Below are 26,425 nucleotides of genomic sequence, written 5' to 3'. Positions count from 1 at the left end.
ACATATCCAAACCCTCAATTATCCAGAATAAACTAGGGCTGCCTATTCTGTGTGGAAAACATTTGATGGTGGTTAAGATTCTCTTGCCTAGATGATGGTAGTGCCTTAGTTGTTTAACTGCCTGTCACTTTAAGATTTTGAAATACTGGTTCTTGTTGTGTAAGCCAGACACATCTTGAGGAATTATTTTTCGGGGCAACTTGCCCTTTCTGAAACCTCAGTCATCCTGCAAAGTAACTCTGTACCTCCTTGACTTTAATTTCTCTGTCTTAATTCTATTTGTATACAATGTTTGTGGTGTCTGATTCTCCGTCTTGTATTGCTGAAACTCATGGCCTTGAATTTCTGGGTCACTCTTAAAAAATAGACATAACTTGATTACTAATGAAAAAGTGACTCATTTTCTTCCAGGCAAAGGCTGACACTGACTGTCACAGTTCGTGACAGAAGCAAACTCTCTCATTAGGAGACATCACCTATTCTTTTCTAAATTTTACAAGAATTAATGATAGCATCATGAGATGGGAAGTGAGTAAGATAAGTGTTTATGCTTTGTAGAGAGGATACGTAAAAATGAGATCTGGATAAAGTTCTATCTGAGTTTACTTAAGTGGTTGATTCCCTGTGAGCTTAAATTTAGTGCTTCTCTTCCCAGACTGTTGTCTTACATAAACACTTCAGTCAGTTTTAGCCTTGTATAACTCAACAGGTCAGATTCCATAGAGACTGAGATATCTACCACCATCCTATGCTCAAGAAAACAGGCTCTCATGTTGGCCAGTTGTTTGGGAGAAGATGGTTAGGCTTTTCTATCCCCTTTAAACGCAAGATTCTTTTTTCATTCCCCTTATCTTGTTTAAATATATTGTTCCTTCTGTTTGGTTGTTCTTTGCTTTCTTATGCATCTGTGAGGGGCTAGCTGAAAGTGTGAGTTGTGGAACAATTCATTTACATAAGTGTGTATTGAACTATCTGCAACTAGAGGGTGACGGGCACCTTGAGGGATATTAAAAAAGAGACACAGTACAGTTCTTGCCCTAGGATCCCCTGCTTGGAGTGGAACAGTGGTCAAGACATATACAACCACAAACACCCAAACATTAACATCAGCAAGCATCATTACATCCTTGGGTGATATTGCCAAGGGACTTCAAAGGCCAAGATTATAGAGTCATCACACTTAGGAGGTCAAAGGGACTTTGGAAAGTACCTTTGTCACTCATTTTGTTTTATAAGTGAGGAGCCTGAGGCGTAATACAGCTAAGTGAATTAGCCTTTATTATATAACTCATTAGAATGTAGACTGGGACTAAGAGCTCTTTCTCTAGATCCCATTAGGCAATCTAAAGATTCTGCACTATTTCTTCTCATTTTTGGTATCCAAATATACAGTTGTTTTTGAACTAGAAAAATCTTTTCAGACCAAACGTAAGCTTTTTAAATTATTCTGCTTTTAGATACTTTTTGGACTTCAGAACTTTGAAGGTGGTTATCCACCAACATTGGGGAATGGAAAGAAGGCTCCAACACTTATTTTTCTTTCTAGAGATCTTCTTTAATTTTCACTGGCAGTCACTACAGAATCTAGCAGTTCATGCTATTGAGTCCACTTTGTAGGACTTTTTTTTTTTTTAGTCAGGGATCCAGGTCCCTGGTGGTTTATGTAGTCAGTCTTTTATCAACAACTGATGAAAGACTAATAAAAGTGCAAGAGGGAATGAGGACTGTTTGTGTGTGTGTGTGTGTGTGTGTATGCCTGCATATGCACACATGCCTCTCTGTGTGTGTTGGTTAACTTCATATTTGGGGGGTGGGAGGGAAAGTGGTTAAAAAATAATCTACTTTGCATGGAGTTGGCATAATTTGACTGATTTAGGGGTGAGCGCGGGTTAAGTAGTAGTCTATATATCAGGAATCTTAATTAGTTTTGAAAATCCTTTAGGTAAATAGCTCAACCTAGTTGTTCCCAAACTTCAAGTGTATTTATAGGGTCTTTTTAATGGTTAGTAAAGATTCCACAGAACCCTTCATTTTGACCTTTTGCTTCTGCACTGAATAGTTGAATGCCTTCTATATCCGAATCATTGTGTTACACTGGGAGTATGAGAATTAATAATTTTAGTCTGTTGACAAATAATCATAATAAAGGCTAATGAGTGACACAGTCTCAGGGTTATAAGAACAGAGGGGGTGTCAAGGCTGTTTTTCATAGGAAATAACATTTAAGTTGAGACAATGAAATTTTAGGTGTACTGTAGCATTTTCTAGGAGCTGAAGAGTGTTTAGCAAGAGTATAGTGCATAAAGGAGAGAACTTGAGATGAAACAATTTCTCAGTGTGTTGTTTGAATACGATGTATACTGTCAAAATCTAAGAATTCAGGAATCATTTAATATATCTTTATATTTTACTAGTCATAACAGCATATACATATATTTAAATATGGACAAGACACTGTTTAGTAGTTTAGAAAGTGGTTTATAAGGACTGCGGATCCCTTGCAATAACTCCACAGCCCATAGCTTGGGAACAACTGAGCTAACTCATTCAGTTTTTTCCATTACATTGAAGGGTGTTTTTTATAAACTCATATGTCTAGAATGTGTTTACCATGTTTTAATTATAAGTAGATATTTTCTCAGGGTCCAGTGCAGTGAAGTATGGTAAGATCCTGATTGTGTTCTGGAACACAGAGGAAAGACCACCTTCTGTTATAGCAACAACACAAGTCTTTTAACACTGTGTGCCCCTTCCCGATCTTTCAAGTGATGATTGAAGAGACTAGGTGCTCAGCTCAGCCTTTGAGTTCTGATAAATGAGCCTAGACTGTAAACTGGAAGATAAGGATGTTTGCAAAGTTCTTGTATAAATAAAGCATGGTTTCTCATTGCAGTGGTTACTGATTTCATAGTCTCCAGTGAAGATGAGTGATGCTGTGATTCAACAGCTTTAAAGTCCGTGCCACTTCAGCTTCTTTTTGGTTTAGATTTATTAAAATCAGTGTGCATTTAATGCTTTATTCAGATGAGGGGGTGAAAAACCTGAACACATGTAAACTAAGTGAGGTGGAGTTTCAGAGATAATTCCCAGCCTCACAATTCCCTGTGAAGTTCTTTTCCTGTGGGAAACTTTTAATTTGGAAGCATGCAACCTAATGTGGGAACCAAGATTAACATTTTCTGAAATACTTCTACAAGAAAAGCAGAAATGGTCTGTCCAGGAAGCTGAATTTACATAGTAGAAAAATGAGCTACCCTGCAGTATTTGGTAGTCTTTGTGTATTAGTTGTGATAAAAGTGTGTGTGTGTGTGTGCGTGCGCGCGCGCGTGTGTGAGAGTGAGAGATTGTATACTTTGTTTCCTTCACATAGAACTAGTAAGGCCCTAGAAAAAGAAACTACACTAGAAAGTGTGTTTTACCACAAGCATCCCAGTTCTGGACACTAATCTATACACAAATACTTTTTTTAAAAGTTCTTTTTGTTTTTCCTTTTTGCCGAGTAAGCTATAGTATTTCCTTTTTTTCTTTCTTTCTTTTTTTGAGGGAAGGTGGGGTTCAGAGTAGAGTGGGAATGGCAAGAAATAGTCGGTATGACAGAGCTTCTTCCCTTTTCTTCCCCTCTTTACCAGGAAGTTAACTAGAAGTCTTCAGGCATGTTTTTAAAACAAAGTCGGTAATTAGCATAACCTAGTTAGTTACCTTTACACAGAGTGACAGAATTAAAAAGTTGACAAACCCATCAGACCTCAGCCAGGAGGTACTGAAAGGAGAGACCAGTGAGGCTAGACCAGTAGGTGGGTTAGGCCTCCTGAATGCCAGCCTAGAAGTTTAGACTTGATTCTATAGGCTCTGAGGTACCTATAAGTTTGTAGTCAGAGCCTTGGGAATTGAATGTTACATAGGAACTTTCACTGGTTACAGCTAGCCTTGGCTGTTAGCAATTATTTTTATCTACTTTAACAGGGGGGACAAAGAAGGGGGGCAGGAAACTAAGCTGGCATTATGGTCACAGGAAAGAACAGACTGATTTGGAGCCTTTCAAACTGCAGACCTTTGTTACTGACCGATGCTTAATTTGGTTTCTGGGTTTTGTTAGTTTTTTCTCCTGCCCTTACCTCATTTACCTTAACGACCGCTCCCCCCTCTAGAGCTCAGCTAGGGCAGGCTGCCACTGCGGATTGGGGGGCCAAGAGGCCCAGAGCAAGAAGAAAGTGGGTTGAAAGCAGAGTTCTGTTTAAAGAATTTTCTGCTGGAAACTAGCCCAGAGGGAGTAAAGAGGAGCTTTAATGAGGAGCAGCTGCAGTGCCGACGCAACCCACATGAGACATTTTTTTTCCCCTTCGTTCCACATTCTGTATAGTTTTTTAAAAATCATGATTTTGAAATAGCTGTTTTGTAAAGCATGCCTCTCTTTTTCTTCTTGTATGTGGTAGGATTTTGCTTTTTTTTTTTTTTTAAATGGCCAAATCCTCGTTAAAAAAAAAAAAAGGCTAAAGACAGAGCTGCAGCAAAGCCCTGGATGCAATTTGGCCTCACCCTGCTGATACAGAACATTCGGTGGAAAAACAAGGGGAGAGAACACTGGCTTTTATTTGGAAAAGGGGCTTATTTCCTGCTCAGACTTCAGTCATCTTGGAGCTGACACAAGCTGCTACACTGTTTTAAGCTTTTCTCTAGACGAGTGGCTATTCACTTAGGAAACGTGAAAGAACAAATGTATTACTAGGGAGACTGATCCTGAACTGCAGCCATTGCCAGATAGATTGGAATTGCTATTCAGATCCCAGCTTCGTTGAAATCTGTAAAGTGGCTACATGTAAACTAATCCAGGCTGCTGCTGAGATGTGAGAGTTGGGGTCTGGTTTTCATCTGCTTAAGTGAAAGGAAACTGTAGGGGTATCCTTCAAATGGAATGTTTTCTAGTTCCATTAGGAGGAATCCCTTGTTTTTCTCTGTTTTCTTCCTTCCTTTACTTTTCTACACCCAACCCCATGTGTATGTTTGAACAGTAACAATGAAAATGTGGACCTCTTAATGTCAAAAATGACACTTTTTTTTTTTTTTTTTTTTTTGAGATGGGGGGTATCACCATGTTGCCTGTGTTGCCTAGACTGGTCTTGAACTTCCACTCTAGCAGTCTGTTCGCCTTGGCCTCCCAAAGTGCTGGGATTACAGGTGTGAGCCACTGTGCCCAGTTGAGACTTTTAAAGAAAAAGTCATAAGTATATCTTTATCTTTATGGACCTGATAAGTATTCACATTAGTTTATGGAGTTTAAAATGGAAAAATTCCCCCCTCCCCAATCCTTTCTCTGTATTCACAACCTCATCTGTGAAGTATGTTCTTTCAGAGTTCCAATGCTAGAGAAGAGAGAGTAAGTAGAAGTCACTGAGAGACATTGAAGAGACAATTATGAAAATAATAAATTCCCTGCAGGAGGGAAACATTCATATAATTTTGGGGATGAAAGGCATCTGTTAGATTTTTGTGGTTATTTTTTAGAATATACACCTTTAGTTCAAGTGGTAAGACTATTTTCCAAAATGTGTACTGGGTAGCTTAATAGAATTATAGATTTGTAAGGAATGTTGGGTGTTTAGCCATGTTTTCACCCTCTAACCAAATTAAACTTTAGGCATCTCAAGCAGACAGCTATTTTTAAGCCCTTGTTTTTAAGCAGAGAACCTTATTTTCCACTGAGACTAACAGAGTATATGTTCTCCTTATACCACAGTTGAGTAGGGATTTGCAGGTTGAAAGATCTCCTGCCTTAAGAAACAAGGGTCTGTTATTTCTGACTATCTCACCTATTACTCCCGTTTCTTCCCATGTCCATAATGCTGCTTAGCTTCCTGGGGTGTGAAGGATAATTCTATACCTCAGGATGACTATTAGGTTGATTTGGCCTGTTATTCTGCCAGACAGATCACAGAGTAGAGATGGATTTTGTAGAATATTCGGATTGAGAGACTGACTTTATCCATCACATGAAATTTAGCCTGCTTTGGAACTAGCTACTTAGTGGGGTTTAGGTACTCAGGTATTCAGGGAACCTACACCAAGGGTTCAAGACAAGCTCTTCCCCACAAAAACTGTGACTAGATGGAAGTTTGAGAAAGGCACAGCAAAGACGTAACAGTGGCTTAAATAAAGAAGAACTGTACCAGTGGAGCCAATGTAGTGCATTACATGGCATTGCATCTACTGTTGAAAGGATCAGAGATAGGTGGGATGATTTGGAGAAGGCTTACTGTAGAACAGTAAGATTTTTGAATCTTACAGCAGATTTTTGAAAGAATGATGGAAGGAAAGAACATAAGTTGGAAATATACCAGATACACCAGAAAGGAAGCATGATGTTTCTCACTGGAAATTAAAAAGATTCTAATATAGGGGACAGTAGACAAGATTGTGGAAATAATATGGAGTGTTCGAGTTATGGATTACTAAAGAGTAAGATGGTTAGATGATTGGAATGAGACAGACAAGCAGATCAGAGATTGTAAAGAACTTGGATTTGAAAGGCTTGGTATTAATACTGTTGCTAGTTTCTGAGTAGAAGAATGACATCAAAATTATGCTTAAGAAAGATTATTCTTTTAGTCGTACGCTCAGGTTCAGCAAGGAATTTCCAGACTGTCCTTAGGGAGAGGGAGAGGTATGGGTAGGATACTGGTCCATTTAGGATGTTATTGTTGATTGAATAGGTGCTAGTCTTGGGGCAAGACTTAGTCATGCACTTTCGGTTAAGTGCTATTTCATTGCAAGGTCTAGGTGAAGATAGAGATATATTTGTAAAACTGGGGAAATTGCTGGATTCACAGATAACCAGCTTTGGGTAGATCAGTTAACTTTGGTGTGCTTTTCAGTGCTATAGGAGTTCAGACCATTTGGTTTCTGAGATCAGTTCTGAAATTCTGTGATTATATGAGTATAATGTAAAAGTTGTCTCAATCAAGGAAACTTAAAGACTCAATATGACAAATTTAAAAGGAATAAATGACAGTTCCAATTATTGGGTTCAAAAAACATGTGCCACAAGTGTTTTGAGAAAAATAGGGCACAATAGTAGTTCATGTGAAATAAGGCTCTGAAGGTTTTAGCTGAGTGTGTATTTCGTAGCACACAGTAGTATTTTGTGGCTTCTAAAAAAGTACACATATCCATTGGGTATGAGTGGGAGCATTACTCTTTCTTGAACTGCGCTCTCACGATGCCTCCCCAGTTTAAGAGCTTACCATGAAATAGTAAAAGCATAGTGTCCAGATCAGGGGGTCATGGTTCAGCTGTGTGCTGCACTGGTGAGAACATGTGTTAAGCCTTTTTCCATTTTGAGCCTCACTTTTTAGAGGTTTTTGATGAACTGGAGTCATCCAGTGACGGGGAGGCAGGATAGCCTAGTGTTGAAGCACATGCACTCTAGAGTCTGCTTGGGTTTGAATCCTGCCTCTCCCATCTACTAGCTGTGATCTTGTTTTTTCTTTTCTTTTCTTTTCTTTTTCTTTTTTCTTTTTTTTTTTTGAGACAGAGTCTTGCTCTGTTGCCCAGGCTGGAGTGCAATGGCGCGATCTCGGCTCACTGCAACCTCCGACTTCTGGGTTCACGCCATTCTCCTGCCTCAGCCTCCCGAGTAACTGGGACTACAGGCGCCTGCCACCACGCCTAGGTAATTTTTTATATTTTTAGTAGAGACGGGGTTTCACCGTGTTAGTCAGGATGGTCTCGATCTCCTGACCTCGTGATCCGCCCGCCTCGGCCTCCCAAAGTGCTGGGATTACAGGTGAGCCACCGTGCCCAGCCTGGCTGTGAAATCTTAATCTTTCTAAGCTTTGAGTTCCTCATATATAAAATGGATATTATAATATAGCACTGTAGCGAATAATACAAGAAACAATAGCTATCAAATGCTTAGCAAATATATAATACATAGTTAAGTACTTAGAAAATACGTTTTCAGCCACTTCGGGTATATACCTGGGAAGGGAGGCAGAAAATTTTGGTCATTCTGATTATTATTACTACTATTAAGCATAGAAGCACCACTAAAAAGGTGAGGAAGCCTGGAAATAACTTTATACTGAGGAATATGCCAAAGCATTGAATCCTGGAAAAAAGAAAACAAAAGGCCCACGTAACTATCTTCAGATTCTTGAAGGGCTATGTGTAAGAGAAGCAGAAGGCTTGTTCTTTTCTGTTCTAGAGGGTAGAGATAACCTGGAAATTGTAGAGAGACAAAGTTTGTTCTTTTAAAAGTTAAGACATGATTTATGTATCATAAAATTTACCCTTTTAAAGTGTATAATTTAGTAGATTTTAGTATTTCCAGAGTTGTGAGACCACCACCGTTTTCTAATTTCAAAATATTTTTATCACCCTGAAAGAAACTCTCTATTGCTTAGTAGTCACTATCTATTTCCCTTTCTTTACAGCTCCTGGCAACACTAATCTACTTTCTATCTCTATGGATTTGCATATTCTGGACATTTCATATAAATGGAATTATATGATATGTGGCCTTCTGTGTGTGGCTTCTTTCACTTAGCATGTTTTCAAGGTTCATCCATGTTGTAGCATGTATCAGAATGTCATTTCTTTCCATGGCCACACATTTCATTTATGGATATACCACATTTTATTTATCTGTTCATCAGCTTATAGGCATCTGGGTTGTTTCTGCTTTTTGGCTATTATGAATAATGCTACTATGAACATTTTTATTATGTGGGCATATGTTTTCGGTTATCTCGGGTATATACCTAGGAAGGAAAGTAGAATTTGAAGAATTAAGAAAGAAAGAGCTTTCTCACAGTGGGATCCAGCCACATTGAAGACTGTTCTTTTGTTGAAGTAGTGAGCCAGTAATTTCACTTAACAAATACATAGTGTTTACTATGCACTGGATAGTGTTTTTTTTTTTTTTTTTGATATATATATTTTTTAATTTATTTATTATTATTATACTGTAAGTTGTAGGGTACATGTGCATAACGTGCAGGTTTGTTACATATGTATACTTGTGCCTTGTTGGTGTGCTGCACCCATCAACTCGTCATTTACATCAGGTATAACTCCCAATGCAATCCCTCCCCCCCCCCCTCCCCATGATAGGCCCCGGTGTGTGATGTTCCCCTTCCCGAGTCCAAGTGATCTCATTGTTCAGTTCCCACCTATGAGTGAGAACATGCGGTGTTTGGTTTTCTGTTCTTGTGATAGTTTGCTAAGAATGATGGATTCCAGCTGCATCCATGTCCCTACAAAGGACACAAACTCATCCTTTTTTATGGCTGCATAGTATTCCATGGTGTATATGTGCCACATTTTCTTAATCCAATCGGTCACTGATGGACATTTGGGTTGATTCCAAGTCTTTGCTATTGTGAATAGTGCTGCAATAAACATACGTGTGCATGTGTCTTTATAGCAGCATAATTTATAATCCTTTGGGTATACACCCAGTAATGGGATGGCTGGGTCATATGGTACATCTAGTTCTAGATCCTTGAGGAATCGCCATACTGTTTTCCATAATGGTTGAACTAGTTTACAATCCCACCAACAGTGTAAAAGTGTTCCTATTTCTCCACATCCTCTCCAGCACCTGTCGTTTCCTGACTTTTTAATGGTCGCCATTCTAACTGGTGTGAGATGGTATCTCATTGTGGTTTTGATTTGCATTTCTCTGATGGCCAGTGATGATGAGCATTTTTTCATGTGTTTGTTGGCTGTATGAATGTCTTCTTTTGAGAAATGTCTGTTCATATCCTTTGCCCACTTTTTGATGGGGTTGTTTGTTTTTTTCTTGTAAATTTGTTTGAGTTCTTTGTAGGTTCTGGATATTAGCCCTTTGTCAGATGAGTAGATTGCAAAAATTTTCTCCCATTCTGTAGGTTGCCTGTTCACTCTGATGGTAGTTTCTTTTGCTGTGCAGAAGCTCTTTAGTTTAATGAGATCCCATTTGTCAATTTTGGCTTTTGCTGCCGTTGCTTTTGGTGTTTTAGACATGAAGTCTTTGCCCATGCCTATGTCCTGAATGGTACTACCTAGGTTTTCCTCTAGGATTTTTTTTTTTTTTTTTTTTTTGAGACGGAGTCTCACTCTGCCGCCCAGGCTGGAGTGCAGTGGCCGGATCTCAGCTCACTGCAAGCTCCGCCTCCCGGGTTCACGCCATTCTCCGGCCTCAGCCTCCCGAGTAGCTGGGACTATAGGCGCCCGCCACCTCGCCCGGCTAGTTTTTTGTATTTCTTAATAGAGACGGGGTTTCACCGTGTAAGCCAGGATGGTCTCGATCTCCTGACCTCGTGATCCGCCCGTCTCGGCCTCCCAAAGTGCTGGGATTACAGGCTTGAGCCACCGCGCCCGGCCTCCTCTAGGATTTTTATGGTGTTAGGTCTAACATTTAAGTCTCTAATCCAAGCAGAGGCTGGTGATCATCTTTTAGAAATATTTTAGAAATTATTACTTAATTGGATAGAAATTAAATTTCTTGAATCTCAAGGTTCTGTTATTCCAAGGGTGGCTGGAAATGCGGGAAAAGCCAGCAACAAGGTGATGTCTGGCCTGAGGCTTTTAAGATGATCAGAATTTATATCAAAAAGGAAACTGTGAACATGAATGATAAGTATTATAGGAATTCAGTTAACAAGTCTTGTCAGAATGTGGTAATAAATTATATACAACTTAAAGAGATTAAGTTACTTTAAATTGTGTGTGGAAGCCTTAGAAAAATGGAATAATTAAAGTTTCTTGGGAAAATGATCTCCTTTTTCAAATGTTTAGTTTCAAATAGTGGCAGCACATACTAGGGTAGAGAGATGACTTTTAGAAAACTGAACATATGGGACTAGAGCAGTATATTTTGGAGTCAGTTACAGGAAGGAAGTTATTTAAAACCAAGTGAACAACAACAGTAACAAATGCATTTGAGAGAAAGAACAGTGCAGTCCAGACTTAAACATTAAGGTGGCCACAATAGATGGGGAAGAAGGAGACATCAGCAATCCAGAAGACTTCACTGGGCTTTAAGTTAGCAGAGGGAGTCAAACAAGCCAAGGTAAAATGATTAAAACAGTGCATGGAGTGGTTAGCAATTCTCCCTATAGGAGAGAGAATTTCCTTTTGAGTCTCAGACGAGACTACTGAGCTTAACTAGAGGAAAGTCATTGTTTTAGAAAACAGTTTCTAAGCAATAATTAGAATTAAAGTTTTGTTGCAGAGGGATAAGTAAGAAGTAGATGGAAAAGAAAGAGAAATATCTGAAATTAGGCTTCAGTCATGGAAGGTTTTTGTGAAACAATAATTTGGAAAGGAAAATGGAACTTTGTGAAAATGTAGGTTAAAAGAGACTTGTATATGTTCTAAGATGAAAGAACTAAGCTGATGTCCAACCCTCTAGAACATTTTAAATATAAATCAAATCTTTATTATATTAATACTAACAGTAGGTCTAGTTTCACATAGAGCAAATATGTGGTTCTGTACACGGGCTTTAGGAGAGTAAGTCTATTGTACCTCATATCTAAGTATTATCCCATTTAGAGGAAAACCCTAAGTCCTTCTTTACAGTGGCTTAAAGGCCCCAACTGATCCACATCCCAGTTACAGCTCTCATCTATTTTCTGCTGCTCCAGGTCTCCTTGCTGTTTCTCAAACATGCCTGGGCTGCTCTCTGTATTATGGCCTTTGCATTTGCTGTTCCCTTTCTCATGAATGTGTTTCCCTAAGATACCTGTGTGATTACTCTCACCTCATTCAGGTCTCAACTCAAGTATTGTCAGTGAAGGCTTTCTCTGATTTTCCTATTCTAAACTGAGATACTTCTGTTTACTCACCCCACACCCTCATCCCCAACTCCATTCCTTCCTGTTTTATTTTTCTTCACAGCACTTAACTACATCTACCATGCATCTTTTACGTAGTAATTTTGTTTTCACCTTCCCCTATTAGAATTTAAACTCCGTGAGTGTAAGAATTTTTCTAGTGCTAGAAAAATGCCTGGCACATAATAGGCCCTTACTAATTGTTGCATGAATGAATGATTATGAGTTTAATATTCCTTGTGGAAACTAATAAGGTTGATTTCCTATCAGAAACTGATCATTATTAATAAGCATATTTGATGGTATTTATAGAATTAGGCTTCATATATTCTCTACTCAGAAGTTGGCAAACTTTTTCTGTAAAGTGCCAGAGAGTAATTATTTTTGCAGGCTTTGTGGTCTCATTACAGCTACTTGTCTCTGTTGCTGTAGTGGAAAATCAGCCATAGACAATCTATAAATGAGTAAGCATGGCTGTGTTCCAGTAAGACTATTTATGGACACTGAGATTTGAATTTTATATAATTTTGAAATGTCAGAAAATATCCTTCTTTTGTTTTTGTTTTTTCTAATCATTTAAAAACGTCAAAACTATTCTTAGTTCACAGGCCAAACAAAAACAGGCAGTGGTCCAAATTAGACTTGCAAACTATAATTTGCCAATCTCTGCTTTTACTGATTTCTTAAATATATCTTAGGTTAAAACTTATTTTTCCATACTTGATAGGGAGCAACAATGTGAATTAAACTCTAGAAACAAATAATTCAGAAATATGTCTGTTTATCTTTAAAAACTTCCATTTTGCTTCATTTTTGTTTTCCTGGGAACCTTATATTTCCATTATATGTTTATGATGTTACCATTTAAATCACTTTGCATTCTCTTAACATATGCCACGTGATAGTGCTGGGGCGGTGTAATAGTTCAGGAGCAAAGCTGGGCAAAGCCCACCCACATTTAACAATTTGCCATTATTTAGAAGGTGCATAATTCCCGTATGGGAGAATCAAGAGTCATCTAATAATGCCCAGAGAACTGCACTGTGAATGAGAATTGTGTTGCAGTTTTTAACATCATTCATAACACATTTCTTGAATAAGCTGCAAATGCTTTTAATAATACATCTCAGAGTTAATTTTAGCTATGCTACATTGGCACTTTTTGCTCCTCCACTTCAAAAAACGAACACAAGAAACTTTTCTCAAATCAAACTGTGATTTGGATGGGGCATTGTATTTTCCTCAGTAAGCGTAAAGAAGAGAGAAAAAATGTTTTCACTTGCAAAACTTTTTTTTTTTTTTTTGAGACGGAGTCTCACTCTGTCACTCTGTTGTCCAGGCTGGAGTGTAGTGGCACAATCTCGTCAGCTCACTGCAACCTCTGCCTCCCGGGTTCAAGCAATTCTCATGCCTCAGCCTCCCGAGTAGCTGGGATTACAAGTGTGCACCACCACCTGGGCTAATTTTTGTATTTTTAGTAGAGCCAGGGTTTCACCATGTTGGCTGGGCTGTTCTCAAACTCCTGACCTCAGGTGATCCCCCCACCTCAGCCTCCCAAAGTGCTGGAATGACAGGTGTGAGCCACTGTGCCCAGCCCACTTGCAAAACTTTTTAATATTTATAAGGCTTTTTACGTACTTGATTTTGTTCAGTTCTTACAATAATCTCATGATGTAGGTGACCTTATTAACTGTTTACAGTGTGAGAAAATGGATAGTCAGTGAGGATAAATAACTTATCCAAGGTCATAGCACCAGAACTCCAAACAAGACCCTGTGACCTTCTTAGATATAGACTCCTCACAGTCACCTGCATGCCATCTTTGGTTTCAGTGCTATGAACTTTCTTCACTGCCTGTTGGTCTCTAGATTCACCTACTCATGAAGATGCCCAGAGCCTTAGCTTCTCCTGGCTCTGCCATGCATATCTTATGTAGCTTTGGGAGGGGTGAAGAGGCTCTGGCCAGTTACCTCACTACCACTGTAGCTATTCACCAGCCCTGTTTCCTCTAGCTATTTTAGCTACTATGCAATTCTTCTGGGCATGTTCTGTCTTAGTTCCCTGGTATCTGGCCTTCCTTCTTTTCTCAGTAACTATGACCTCTGCAGAGCATACCTTGCCAACCAATGGTTAATGAAAGGTCTTGGATATGACTGTCAAAGACAAAAGCACTCATGACCCCAATGTTTCAGGTCACAATGATTAGGAAAATCAGGACAACAAGGCTTGGGCATAGGAAGAGCTGGTTTTTGAGGGAGGGATTTAGAGTTTGGTTTAAATGTGTAATATTTGAGGTAATGGTGGAACAGCCTACTAGATTCAGTTTTCTAGTCCCTGAAAACTAAAACGAGGAATAAGTTGAATCACATATTTGGGGCACCAGCCAAATATATAGCAGCATTTATAGTTAGAATCAAAGTCTTTGTGTTTCTTAATTTAAGTGCTTCTCAGAGATTCCATTTAAACAACTTCATTATGAAAATGGAGACTTACCATGCCTTTTTGATACTGTTCAGAGAAAATTGTCGTAAATAATACACACAGTTTTGAAATGGTTGTGCATCTTATGAATCAAGGGGTGGCATATAAAAAGGTTCCTCAGTGCCTCAATGTGGAAAATATCATAGAATGTTATTCTTCAATTGTTTCCTTCCTTCACTTTGGTGTTTATACGGTATCTTAGATATTTTATGTTATTTTAGTTATATTTTGTGCCTTTTTATTTGGTTAAAAATACCTACTACTTAAATATTAACAGATTTTAAAATATCCCTTTGAACCCTTCCCTATTCCTGTACCTCCTTTCCCTTTTTCTGTTGCAATGTCAACCACCCGAACATAACCCAGAAAACTAGGTATTGGCCAGTTGATGTATCAGTGGAAGTAAAAGAAAGAAGAACTTACTATTTATCTGTGCTTAATTGAGGAAAAGCACATAGTATCTTACATATTTTAAATTTGAAGGGGATAATAGGGTCAAGTTCATGCATTATCTTTTAGACGTCTTAATCCTATCAAATGGCTTTGTCAAAATGAGAAAGTTAATGAATTTAAGCAGACAACTATGAACAATGCTCAAAAAAAGTGCTGTTACACCATCCCAGCCTGTGCACACATGAAAAAAAGCTGTGGTGCATTTTGCCTTTGAATAAGGGTCATGTTGACTGGTCATAGCAGTCCCTGCTAGACCATACACCTGGTATTCTATCACCTGCTCAGACTCAAAAGGACATGGGAATATGTTGTTAAGTTAAGTTCTCTAAGGACTCCTTCTTCTAAAGGGAAGAAGGTTTATAGGTGGTACTTGTAGGTCTGTTGATTCACAATCTCATGCTTTCTTGATTGGACTGTATTGTATTACTGTAATTTTTTTGGACTTACAAGAAGTCAGGTGTTTTAATGGACTTTTCTCTTTTCCATATAGATGTCCAGAGGGCTTCTTGGGAGAATATTGTCAACATCGAGACCCCTGTGAGAAGAACCGCTGCCAGAATGGTGGGACTTGTGTGGCCCAGGCCATGCTGGGGAAAGCCACGTGCCGATGTGCCTCAGGGTTCACCGGAGAGGACTGCCAGTACTCGACATCTCACCCATGCTTTGTGTCTCGCCCATGCCTGAATGGCGGCACATGCCATATGCTCAGCCGAGATACCTATGAGTGCACCTGCCAAGTTGGGTTTACAGGTAACTAATGAGACCAAAGCCAGTGCTTTCCTGCCTTCAGCAGATACCTTTATTTAGCATCTTTTAGATCATGGTGTTTGACTCTTAAGTGTCCCCCAGCTCTGGTGCACATTTAACATTATGGTAAGGAACTGGGATGTTCCAGACAACTATCCCTAACTTCCTTTTAAGAGTTTCAAGGGGCAGAGAAAGAGAAAGAAAAAGGACCAAATACTTTGACAGCTTAAAGTATATATGTCAGGGCCAGGTGCGGTAGCACACGCCTGCAATCCCAGCACTTTGGCAGGCCAAGGCGGGAGGATCACTTGAGGCTAGAGGTTTGAGACCAGCCTGGGAAACATAGCAAGACCCCATCTCTACAAAGAAAAAACAAGAATAAAAATAAAACAAAAGTAGCCACTTATGGTGGTATGCACCTGTAGTCCTAACTACTTGGGAGGCTGAAGTGGGAGAATTGCTTGAGCCCAGGAGTTTGAGGCTGCAGTGAGCTATGATTGCACCACTGCACTCCAATCTGGGTGACACAGTGAGACTCTGTCTCAAAAAAAAAAAAAAAAAAAAAAAGTATACCAGGATGGGGAATCAGAATTTACTTCACTAAAAGAAATAACTACACTGTCACCAGAGGAAAAGTTACTAATGTTATTGACTATTTGCTTTTAGAAATCTCCCTCCCTAGACATTCAGGGCACTGTTCCTTTTGCTTCTTCATTGCTTTGTTCTTCCATTAAATGTTTGTGCTCCCTGGAGCACTGTTTTGTGCCCTCTTTTGAGCCACATCACAGCTCTCCGTAGGGAATGTCACTGTCTTTATTCGCCTCCACTGCCACTGTCTTCATCAGTTGCTGATGAATCTCACCATCATTCCCTTAGCTCCACCCAACCCTGACATTCAGGCTCATGTGTCTAGCTATCCTTTGCATTTTCTCCTTGGAGATATTCTCCAGGTACTTTCAGCTCTCCATGTTGACAGAAATACGTAGCAACAATGTACATCCCAAATATACATGCTAGAAACTCCCTGTTGCTTGTTCTTACCTCACTTCAACTCAGTCACCCAAGCCAACCTCTGAATTACCTCTCACCTGTCTATTCCTCCCATTTCCTCTGCTACCCTGTAGTTGAGGACCATGTTATCTCTCACCTGGAGTTCTGAAGTAGTTTCTGAATATGTTTTCTTGCCTTTTTTCTCTCCCCATCTCGTTCACCCATGATATTACTACATCTTTAATTATAAATGCAAATGTTCTAACAATCTCTCCTGCTTACAATGTCTAATGTTTTTTCATCATCCACAGAATAAACTGCAAACTCTTTTACATGGCTTCCATAGCTCTTTACAGCCTAGACTTTACATCTTTTTGTAACCTGACCTCCCCACAAGCATCTAGGCCTAGTCACACCAAATTCTCCTTATTTCCTGAAAATGTTGTACTTATTATTGCTTCCATACAGTTACACACCCTTTTGCCTGGAATGCCCTTTTCTACAACTGGTGATTGTCCAATGTTATTTAAAACTGTGTCTTAGTGACCCTTTCATGATTCCTTTAGGCAAATGGTCTCTAAGTTATACTATTTTTATGCATCACATTTTGTTGTAATTTTTTTTGCGCATCTCTCACCTGAATAGATTGTGGGTTTTTCTAGGTGGATTTTTAACCTTATTCAAAAGTGTTTATTAAATTAGATGAGAAAAGGAGAAGCATTCTTCATTTTTTCTCCTGCTTTAAGCACTAAACCAAGAGTTCTATAAATGCAATAAGCAAAAAGTGAAAAATGTACTCAGAAAACTATACTGGATTAGTTAGTGTAGCATACTGTTACATTAATTTTTCATTGTATTGGGGTTCTCTAGAGGGATGGAACTAATGGAATGTATATGTATGTATATATATTCCAACCCAAAGTGTCTTGGTGGCAATCTTAATATATATATTTTTTATATATATATTATATATTCTATATATATTTTATATATATATATATTAAAAAAGGGGAGTTTATTAAGTATTAACTCACATGATCACAAGGTCCCACAACAGGCTGTCTGCAAGCTGAGGAGCAAGGAGAGCCAGTCTGAGTTCCAAAACCGAAGAACTTGGAGTTCGATATTTGAGGGCGGGGAACATCCAGCACGGGAAAAAGATGTAGGCTGAGAGGCTAGGCGAGTCTCACTTTTTCACGTTTTTCTGCCTGCTTTATATTTGCTGACAGGTGATCAGCTGGTGCCCATCCAGATTAAGGGTGGGTCTGCCTTTCCCAGCCCACTGACTCAAATGTTAATCTCCTTTAGCAACACTCTCTCAGACACACCCAAGATCAATACTTTGTATCCTTCAATTCAATCAAGTTGACAGACTCAGTTTTAACCACCACAAGTCTACCCCTTGTCAACTTGAACCCGTACACCTCTCCTGAGATCATACATGATCTTCAAATAAAGACAATAATTAGGTCATAATTACACCTAATGTAGTACAACTCTTCTTCGTACATCCGGAAACGTACCAATCCCCAACTGAAATACTCTTTACATAAAGTTAACAATACTTAAATGCTTACATGAAGTCAGTAAATCTTATGTCACATGATAAAGGAGAAAGGAAATAAAATGAAGATATTTTCTTAGTACAAGTGTCTACAAGCACAGATATGTTTTAATAAAAGAAGGAGGAAATACTGAGGACAATTACAGTCCTTGTTTCTGCAGCTGGTCACATGGTAGTAACTGGTATTGATGACTACCTTCTTCTGCCCGTTTCGTATTCCTTTTGCCTTCAGCAAGCACCTCAGCAGGTTGTGTTTTTTTTTTTTTTTTCCCCTGGTGGAGAGTCCCAAACCTTCGTTCCTGAGGGATCTGGACCATTTGTAGTCCTGCCTGGATTGGGCTGTTGTAATTTCCCATTGACCTTAATCAGAGGGCATGATAATACTAAGAGACACCCTAATGGATCTCCTGTATTCCATGAATACTCTTTCTTACCTCCATTGTGGAGTAGTAGACTGATTTCATCTTGATAGCTTGGGTCTTGATAGCCTTGATAGCCCAGCCAACACTGTAACGCCCTTCTTAACCTGTTTACTTAAAGGTCGGAGGAACCCAAAGTGTCCTGGCGGCAATCTTAACTACCAGTTTAATGGAATTGTTGTTTTGTCTCCCTGGTGGCAGCGTTCCTCCCTCTGGAACTAAGACCTCTAGGCCCGCAGAACTTAATGTTGCGGGAACAGGAAGCATACATTTTGCTAGTGGATCACTAAGGGTGATGGTGAGTGGTGCCACTTCCATTTCCACCCCTTGATTCCTGGATCTCTGAATCCTGACTATGGGAGAAACAGTACCATATATTGGACGCTGATTCAGAGCATACACGGCCTTCTTGAGAACTTTGCCCCAACCGTGCAAAGTATTCTCACCTTGTTGGCACTGTAATTGTGACTGCAAAAGGCCATTCCACCGTTCTGCCTCAGGATGTTGGGGAACATGGTAAGACCAGTGAATTCCATGAGCATGAGCCCACTGCTGTACTACTTTAGCCATAAAGTGAGTGCCTTGGTCAGAGGCAATGCTGTGTGGAATACCATGACGGTGGATAAGGCATTCGATGAGTCCGGGGATGGTAGTCTTGGCAGAAGTATTGCATGCAGGATAGGCCAGCCCATATCCAGAGTAAGTGTCTATTCCAGTAAGGACAGACATCTTCCCTTTTCATGATGGAAGAGGTCCAATGTAATCAACCTGCCACCAGGTAGCTGGCTGATGACCCCGAGGAATAGTGCTGTATCAAAGGTGCAGTGTTGGTTTCTGCTGCTGGCAAATTGGGCACTCTGCAGTGGCAGTAGCCAGGTCAGCCTTGCACCGGCCCATCTTATTTTCTTCACTGGGAAGGTGGAGCATGAGCACAAATGTTAGGACCTGAAAGGTGGTGAACTATGCCTGGGCAGGGCAAAGCCAGAGGAAACTCTGGTGGAGGTCCATAGCAGTCCTGATGTGCAAATCAGTCATCCAACCTGGGTGTAGGGACGAAAGATCTACCATCTAGAAGCTGGTTCCCTCCAAAGTTTCCCTCAGGATAGCTGGCACTCTGGCAAAAAAACCCACTCTCAGTACCAATTTACTGTATTAGTCCACTTTCATGCTGCTGATAAAGATATACCTGAGACTGGGAAGAAAAGAGGTTTAATTGGACTTTCAATTCCACATGGCTGGGGAGGCCTCAGAATTATGGTGGGAGGCAGAAGGCACTTCTTTCATGGTGGTGGCAAGAGAAAATTAGGAAGAAGCAAAAGTGGAACCCCTGATAAACCCATCAGATCTTATGAGACTTATTCACTATCATGAGAATAGCACAGGAAAGACTGGCCCCCATGATTCAGTTACCTCCCCCTGGGTCCCTCCCACAACACGTGGGAATTCTGGGAGATACAATTCAAGTTGAGATTTGGGTGGGGACACAGCCAAACCGTATCATTCATCAAAATGTGTTGGTGGGGTAGAGGGTAGTTAGGATGATCCATTATCTCCATCATGACGATGATAGCATTGATGATGTAAGTCGTTGAAAATATTTGGTGGTTATAAGAATAATTTCTTCCTGATAGTCAGTTTTGAGTTGTTTTGCTATTATGAAGCAAAGTGGGGGCACACATACCTATTTAAAATATTTTAATTTTGACTAGTGGAAATGACACTAATGCCTTCTTCATAATTAAAATGCCACTCTGAAATAGTCCCCAGATTAAAACTTCTTCCTTTGCTGTTAAAAAGGATCTCTTCTTGGTGTGTTCTGCAAGATTCTGATCTTTTTTTTTTTTCTGAGACAGAGTCTCGCTCTGTCACCCAGGCTGGAATGCAGTGGCACCATGTGTGCTCACTGCGAGCTCCACCTCTCGGGTTCACGCCATTCTCCTGCCTCAGCCTCCTGAGTAGCTGGGACTACAGGTGCCCGCCACCACACCCGGCTAATTTTTGTATTTTTAGTAGAGACGGGTTTCACCGTATTAGCCAGGATGGTCTCGATCTCCTGACCTCGTGATCCACCTTGGCCTCCCAAAGTGCTGGGATTACAGGTGTGAGCCACGGCCGATTCTGATCATCTTTTATACATTTACTACTTTTGTCTATCACTTTCGGAATCATCACAGATCAAGGTCATCCTTTTGGTCTTTGTGATAGCTCTATACCTCAGTGAGACCTTACTAGCTCATCTCCACTCAGAGATGAAGAAGCAGAGGCAGCAAGTTAGTGCTTATACATAATATATATGGAAACCAAATTCAGGGTTCTGTTCCCTTCCCTTCCTGTTCCCCTTCCCCTTCCCCTTCCCTTTCCGCTTCCCCTTCCCTTTCCCTTTCCCTTCCCTTCCCTGTCTCACTCTGTTGCTCAGTACAGTGGCATAGTCTCTGCTCACTGCAACCTCCATCTCTTAGGTTCAAGTGATTCTAGTGCCTCAGCCTCCTAAGTAGCTGGGATTACAGGCATGTGACATGAAGCCTGGCTAATTTTTGTATTTTTAGAAGAGGTGGTGTTTCACCATGTTGGCCAGCCTGGTCTCAAACTCCTAACCACAAGTGATCTGCCCACCTCAGCCTCCCAAAGTGCTGGGATTACAGGCGTCAGCCACCACTTCTGGCCCAGGGATCTTTCTGTTTCAGTTGTGGGCATCACTCTGAAAATCACACTTGCCAGAAGTGAGCATTTATATCTCTTCTCCACTGTAAGTGTCTCTTAGTGGCATGAGTGGAAAGACAGGAAGAATTGAAGTTCCTTCATTTTCTGTCTTAGCTCCCTGAGATGTATATGCTGTACCTAAATTTGTGTTACACTTTTCTCCTTTGATTTGACATTCCTTGATAGGCAGAGAACACTTTTCTGTGCTCATATGTCACATGTCACATCTTTTTCCCTTATGGAAAAACTCTTGTGTCTCCCATTTACCTTTCTGTGGGGTCAGAGATTTAGATACTTTCCCAGACAATCAATTGGAGTATTAACAAATTCAAGGAGTTCTCATCTCTGTAGTTTAAATAATAAAAGACTTAGACTAATGAAAACAAAAAGCCAGCCATGTACATATCAAATTTTCTAGTTCTGTGAGCATATTTTTTTCTCTTTCTCTTTCTACCTCAAATAATCTGCTTTGCTTCCCCTGGCATCGTGATTTAGTTTTCAACCCGTCAAAGTCTTCCTGCTACTGCTGCTGGTACTTGCCTACTTGAGAAAGTCCACAGAATACTTTCTAGACCTCTGTCCTCCTGATGGCTATTTCATTTGATATATAGGGACCCAGAGGTCCTTCATCATTTTCAAACACATCAAGTGATATTTATAGCAAGGCCACAATTAATAAAATGTTTCCCAGAATATATGTGTATGTTACATTTAGAGGAAACAGAAATAGTATTCACTTGTTTCTATCACCAGAGGTCTACTTATTAACTATATTTTGTGGAAAATATCGATATATTTTATCCATTCAACAGACATGATTTGAGAGCATACCATGGAGACCCAACCCTGCCAGTGTGGCAGGTGGTATAATAGAAAGAAACAGCAAACTCGGTGTATCTGTGTTTGCGCATGTGTGTATGTGTGTGGGGAGCACTAGGGATGACTTTACAGAGGTTGAAACTTTAGAGCAGAGTTGCCAAGATAAGTAAGAGTTCACTAGGAAAACAGAAGGGAAGTTGATATTTCTTTTCTTTTTTTTTTTTTTTTTTTTTGTGACAGAATCTCTCTGTGTTGCCCAGGCTGGAGTGCAGTGGTATAATCTCAGCTCACTGCAACCTCTGCCTCCCTGGTTCAAGTGATTCTTCTGCCTCAGCCTTCCGAGTAGCTGGGATTACAGGTGCGCGCCACCATGCCCAGCTAATTTTTGTATTTTTAGTAGAGACAGGGTTTCACCATATTGGCCAGGCTGGTCTTGAACTCCTTACCTCATGATCTGTCTGCTTCGGCCTCCCAAAGTGCTAGGATTACAGGTATGAGCCATGGCACCTGACCCAGAAGTTGATATTCAAACAGAGGAGCAGCATATGCAAAGACAGTGAGCTCTGAGAGAGTAGATGGATCCAGACTCCTATTGCTGATAGCATCCTGCAGGGTTGGGCTTCAATGTGACTAACCTACAGTTGCCTCCAGGTGCTACGCCCACTGAGTCCTTGTGTCTCTGCTGAGGCCCTTGGAGAGTTACTGGAGAGGGCTCTGTGTCAGATGACCTTGAGGAGGCTCTGATTTAGCCTTTTGTAAAATGCAAAGAGTTGACGTCTTCTCCATGCAAGAGCTCCCTGATGTCAATGCGGTATTGAGGATGGGACCATCTCCTATTTCTGTGGCCAGCACTGAGTTTTGTTATCTTTCCTTTAGGTAAGGAGTGCCAATGGACTGATGCCTGCCTGTCTCATCCCTGTGCAAATGGAAGTACCTGTACCACTGTGGCCAATCAGTTCTCCTGCAAATGCCTCACAGGCTTCACAGGGCAAAAGTGTGAGACTGATGTCAATGAGTGTGACATTCCAGGACACTGCCAGCATGGTGGCACCTGCCTCAACCTGCCTGGTTCCTATCAGTGCCAGTGCCCTCAGGGCTTCACAGGCCAGCACTGTGACAGCTTGTATGTGCCCTGTGCACCCTCGCCTTGTGTCAACGGAGGCACCTGTCGGCAGACTGGTGACTTCACTTTTGAGTGCAACTGTCTTCCAGGTAAGGAGCTCCCTAGTGTCCCAGGATTAGGGGACAAACCCCTAGCACAGGAGGTAGTGGGTGTGGCTCAATTGCTTTTTTTAGGAAGCTTCCTAAAGCAAGGAAAAAGGGAAGTGAGAATTTTGTGTGGGGTGGGTTGCTAGTGAGGGAGGAGTTTTATGGGCCCACTGTGGTCCATAAACCGAGCAGGGGGTAATTTAGCATGTCAGGGTTTATGATGATGAGTGGCTAGAAAATTGTTTATTGTCCCTTTTGTAGAAACAGTGAGAAATAAGAGGAACAGAGCTCTGGGAAAGAGACAGGCAAGTCTGGAATGAAAAAGAACACGATGAGAATTAGACACTGGAAAATATGTATGTGTGGTTAATAAAGTGCTTTAAACTGAATTGACATTAACAGTAGGTGATCAACTTTCATATGTGCTTTTGCTTTTGATGGAGTAATTCTTTGTTATCCACCTAAAAGCACCCAGCTGCCCTTGATTTTCTCTGGGCTACTGGCCTTCACAACCCGCTCCCATGTACCCTCTCTGACTTTGGTGTAACCCTCCCCTAATTTAAAGCTAGAGAATTCTGAAACTGAGGAGGGAGTCCTCTGTTAATCAGTGAGCACTTTTTGATGAGCTGATAGATGATATATGAGAGACTATGCATGGCACAATACTTTGATACACTCTTCACTGATAAAAGTGTTCTAGAGTACACACACAACCCAAAGATAGAAACAAAAAGAGGAGCAGTGTCGGGGAGCTTGGGGCCTGGTGTTCATGGAGAGGGAGAAAGGAACAATCCTGGCCAATTCATTCAGCTCCTTATAAAAACCATGAGGAGGCTGAAAACCAAGAATTTTGATTGGGAACAGAATACAAGCAGCTGGAGCAGATGAATTACTAAGCAACAAAGATCCTGTTTTTATACAAATATCCTTAGTACAAAAACAAAAGAAGGAAAACTGTAGGGGGGAATAATGTGCTAAGTAAGCAGAATTGCCTCAAAAAGAAGTTGTTCTAGTTACTCTTTCAGAGTGGGAATCTTAGATTCTGGTATTGTGGATATGGTTCACATATAATGGGATTGTGTGTTTTATTTTGGAGGGATTAAAGGTCATAGGTTGGTCCTCAGTATAAAATCAACTGGTAATTTATTCATTTCATTTGGTAAAAATGTATTGACTGCCTGCTATGTTCTAGGCACCGTGCTATGTATTTGGAATACAGCTATACAAAGCATTGCCACATAATTGAAATGAAAACTTTATATTATTTAACTAAGTCACAAGAACAAGCATTTAATTGTATTACTTTTAGTTTCTCTTTTAATAAATAATAGATAATGCTATCATTCTAGATACTAAATAAGTGTTTTCTTAACATAATATTACTATCCACTTTATCTTGTAGAAAAGAAATAACTAAAATACATCTGTCTTCACTCCTGTATTTGTTTGCATTTTAAGGGTTAAAGACAGAAACAGAAATGTAAACAACTTTATTTTGAAAATATTTCAATATTGCAAATATTGTCTGAGGCTGATACTCTAGTAATCTAATTGGCTAGTAATTGATGTTAGTGTGATTTATTGTTGAAGGCTTAATGTGTTTTTCAGTTTCAAGAAAATTGCTTTTAATAATTGCCTAGAACAAGAGGTTGATTTGGCAGCAAGATGTTGACGGGAAGTTAGAGAAGTCAATAAAGGAAGTTTTTAGCTGAGAGAGAGTGATTATTCACTCCCATAGCCTCTGCATTGTTATCCATTAGCCATGATAAGAACCTTAGGGAATTCTGAGAGTGTGTCCAGGAAAGGATCTGTCAAACTAGAATAGTATCTCCTCCTTGAGAAAGGAAATAACCAAGGATTCCGCACTGAGAGGCTGCCAGGGCTAGTGAAATAGAGTAAGGAAATCTTGGCTGTCTATTATTCTATTCTCTGCTTGTAGTTTAACGCGAGACACTTAATTTACTCACTGATGGTGTGTGTGTGTGGGAGGGGAGATTAGTATGAGGGATGGGAATGGGGAGATTTGATGAAGAGAAAACTTAACATTTTTTTGGTGGCTCAGGAACTGTGCCAGGTACTTCCATGCTTATTAGCTCAATTACACAAAAATCTTGGGAGCAGGTATTATGTTTCAAGTCTTCCCACATGAAGTAACTGAAGTTTGGAGATGTTAAGTGATTCACCCAAAGTTGTACAGCTAATATGTGGTTAGGCTGGGTCCTGAAACCCAGGCAGTTTATTTTCAAAGCCTTTGCTTTGTGCATCTTACTATGCCACACTGCACTGCACATCTGCTTCCTAAAAGCTCTTTGTAGGTGTGTAAAATTTTTCGTTAAATGCTTTAAGCTGTTTGGGTTAAAAATACATGTTCATGTTGTGAGAAAACCAAGACACTCCTAATTATAATCAAATAGTACCTGTTACATGTCAACGTGTGTGTGTGTGTGTGTGTGTGTGTGTGTGTGTGTGTATGGCATTATGCAGATGTTTAAAAGTAGTTACATAGACTAGTTCTTGCTTTTCAGGGTCCCATAATCTAAAACAGATGACTTCAACTTTGGATAAATGTATAGAAGGAAATTTAAAGAGAATTCAAAACAATAGATGATGCAGTGACACTGTGAATAAATGTTATTTATACAGTTTGTAAGATTTCATGCTCATTGTTCATGTGTCCCAGGTGGAGTTCAGAAAAGTATTCACTTTATTTCCGCAAAGGGAAATGGTGCCTAGAGATGGTTTTCTTTTAAAAAGTCCCTTTCATAATGCAGTGCCCTTCCTTCCATTGCCCTTCATTCAGTTGCTTTCCATGCTTGTCAGGAAACTAAAATGTTACTTAGAGTAATAGTCACTGTCTCAATGTAAATAGCACCCTTATTTAATGAGAATTATTATTTCAGTTCTAAAAATGGGGAAACAAAGTCAGCAGAAGGCAAAGTAGCTTGTTAAAGTATCATGCAACTCTCAAATGGTTGCTTCCACTGCATTTCACGTCTTGGCACTTCTAATTGAGGGTTACTCTAACCACCCTATTTAAAATTGTAACTGTCCCCCACCCCCTTAATTACTAACCCTGGTGTACTTTTTGTTTTCTTTTTCTGTAGCTCTTATCTTCTTACTATATAATTTATACTATATAATTTACTTCATTATGTCTATTGTTTATTGTCTGTCTTTTCCAAATTCTACTGCCTCTTACCCTCTCCAGAATGAAAACTAGGATCTTT

At 40.0% G+C, this 26,425-nt stretch overlaps 1 protein-coding gene across 2 annotated transcripts in view; it reads left to right on the top strand.

Annotated features, from left to right (window-relative positions):
* The window catches only part of NOTCH2 (notch 2), a 166,621-nt gene that overhangs the window by 57,905 nt on the left and 82,291 nt on the right, over positions 1-26,425 (top strand). Inside the window, exons 3-5 of one of the 2 annotated variants that reach the window (XM_025375109.1) lie at positions 15,241-15,500; positions 22,866-23,201; positions 23,470-25,583. In XM_025375109.1, coding sequence (XP_025230894.1) covers positions 15,241-15,500; positions 22,866-23,201; positions 23,470-23,540 — 667 coding nt within the window. In that variant the 3' untranslated portion in view covers positions 23,541-25,583. Of the gene's footprint in view, positions 1-15,240; positions 15,501-22,865; positions 23,202-23,469; positions 25,584-26,425 lie in introns of those variants that run through there. The other variant, XM_025375100.1, reaches the window with a different exon arrangement.

The sequence above is a fragment of the Theropithecus gelada genome, chromosome 1, assembly GCF_003255815.1.
Source record: "Theropithecus gelada isolate Dixy chromosome 1, Tgel_1.0, whole genome shotgun sequence".
NCBI lineage: Eukaryota > Metazoa > Chordata > Mammalia > Primates > Cercopithecidae > Theropithecus > Theropithecus gelada.
This window is presented reverse-complemented; position numbering and strand designations above follow the sequence as displayed.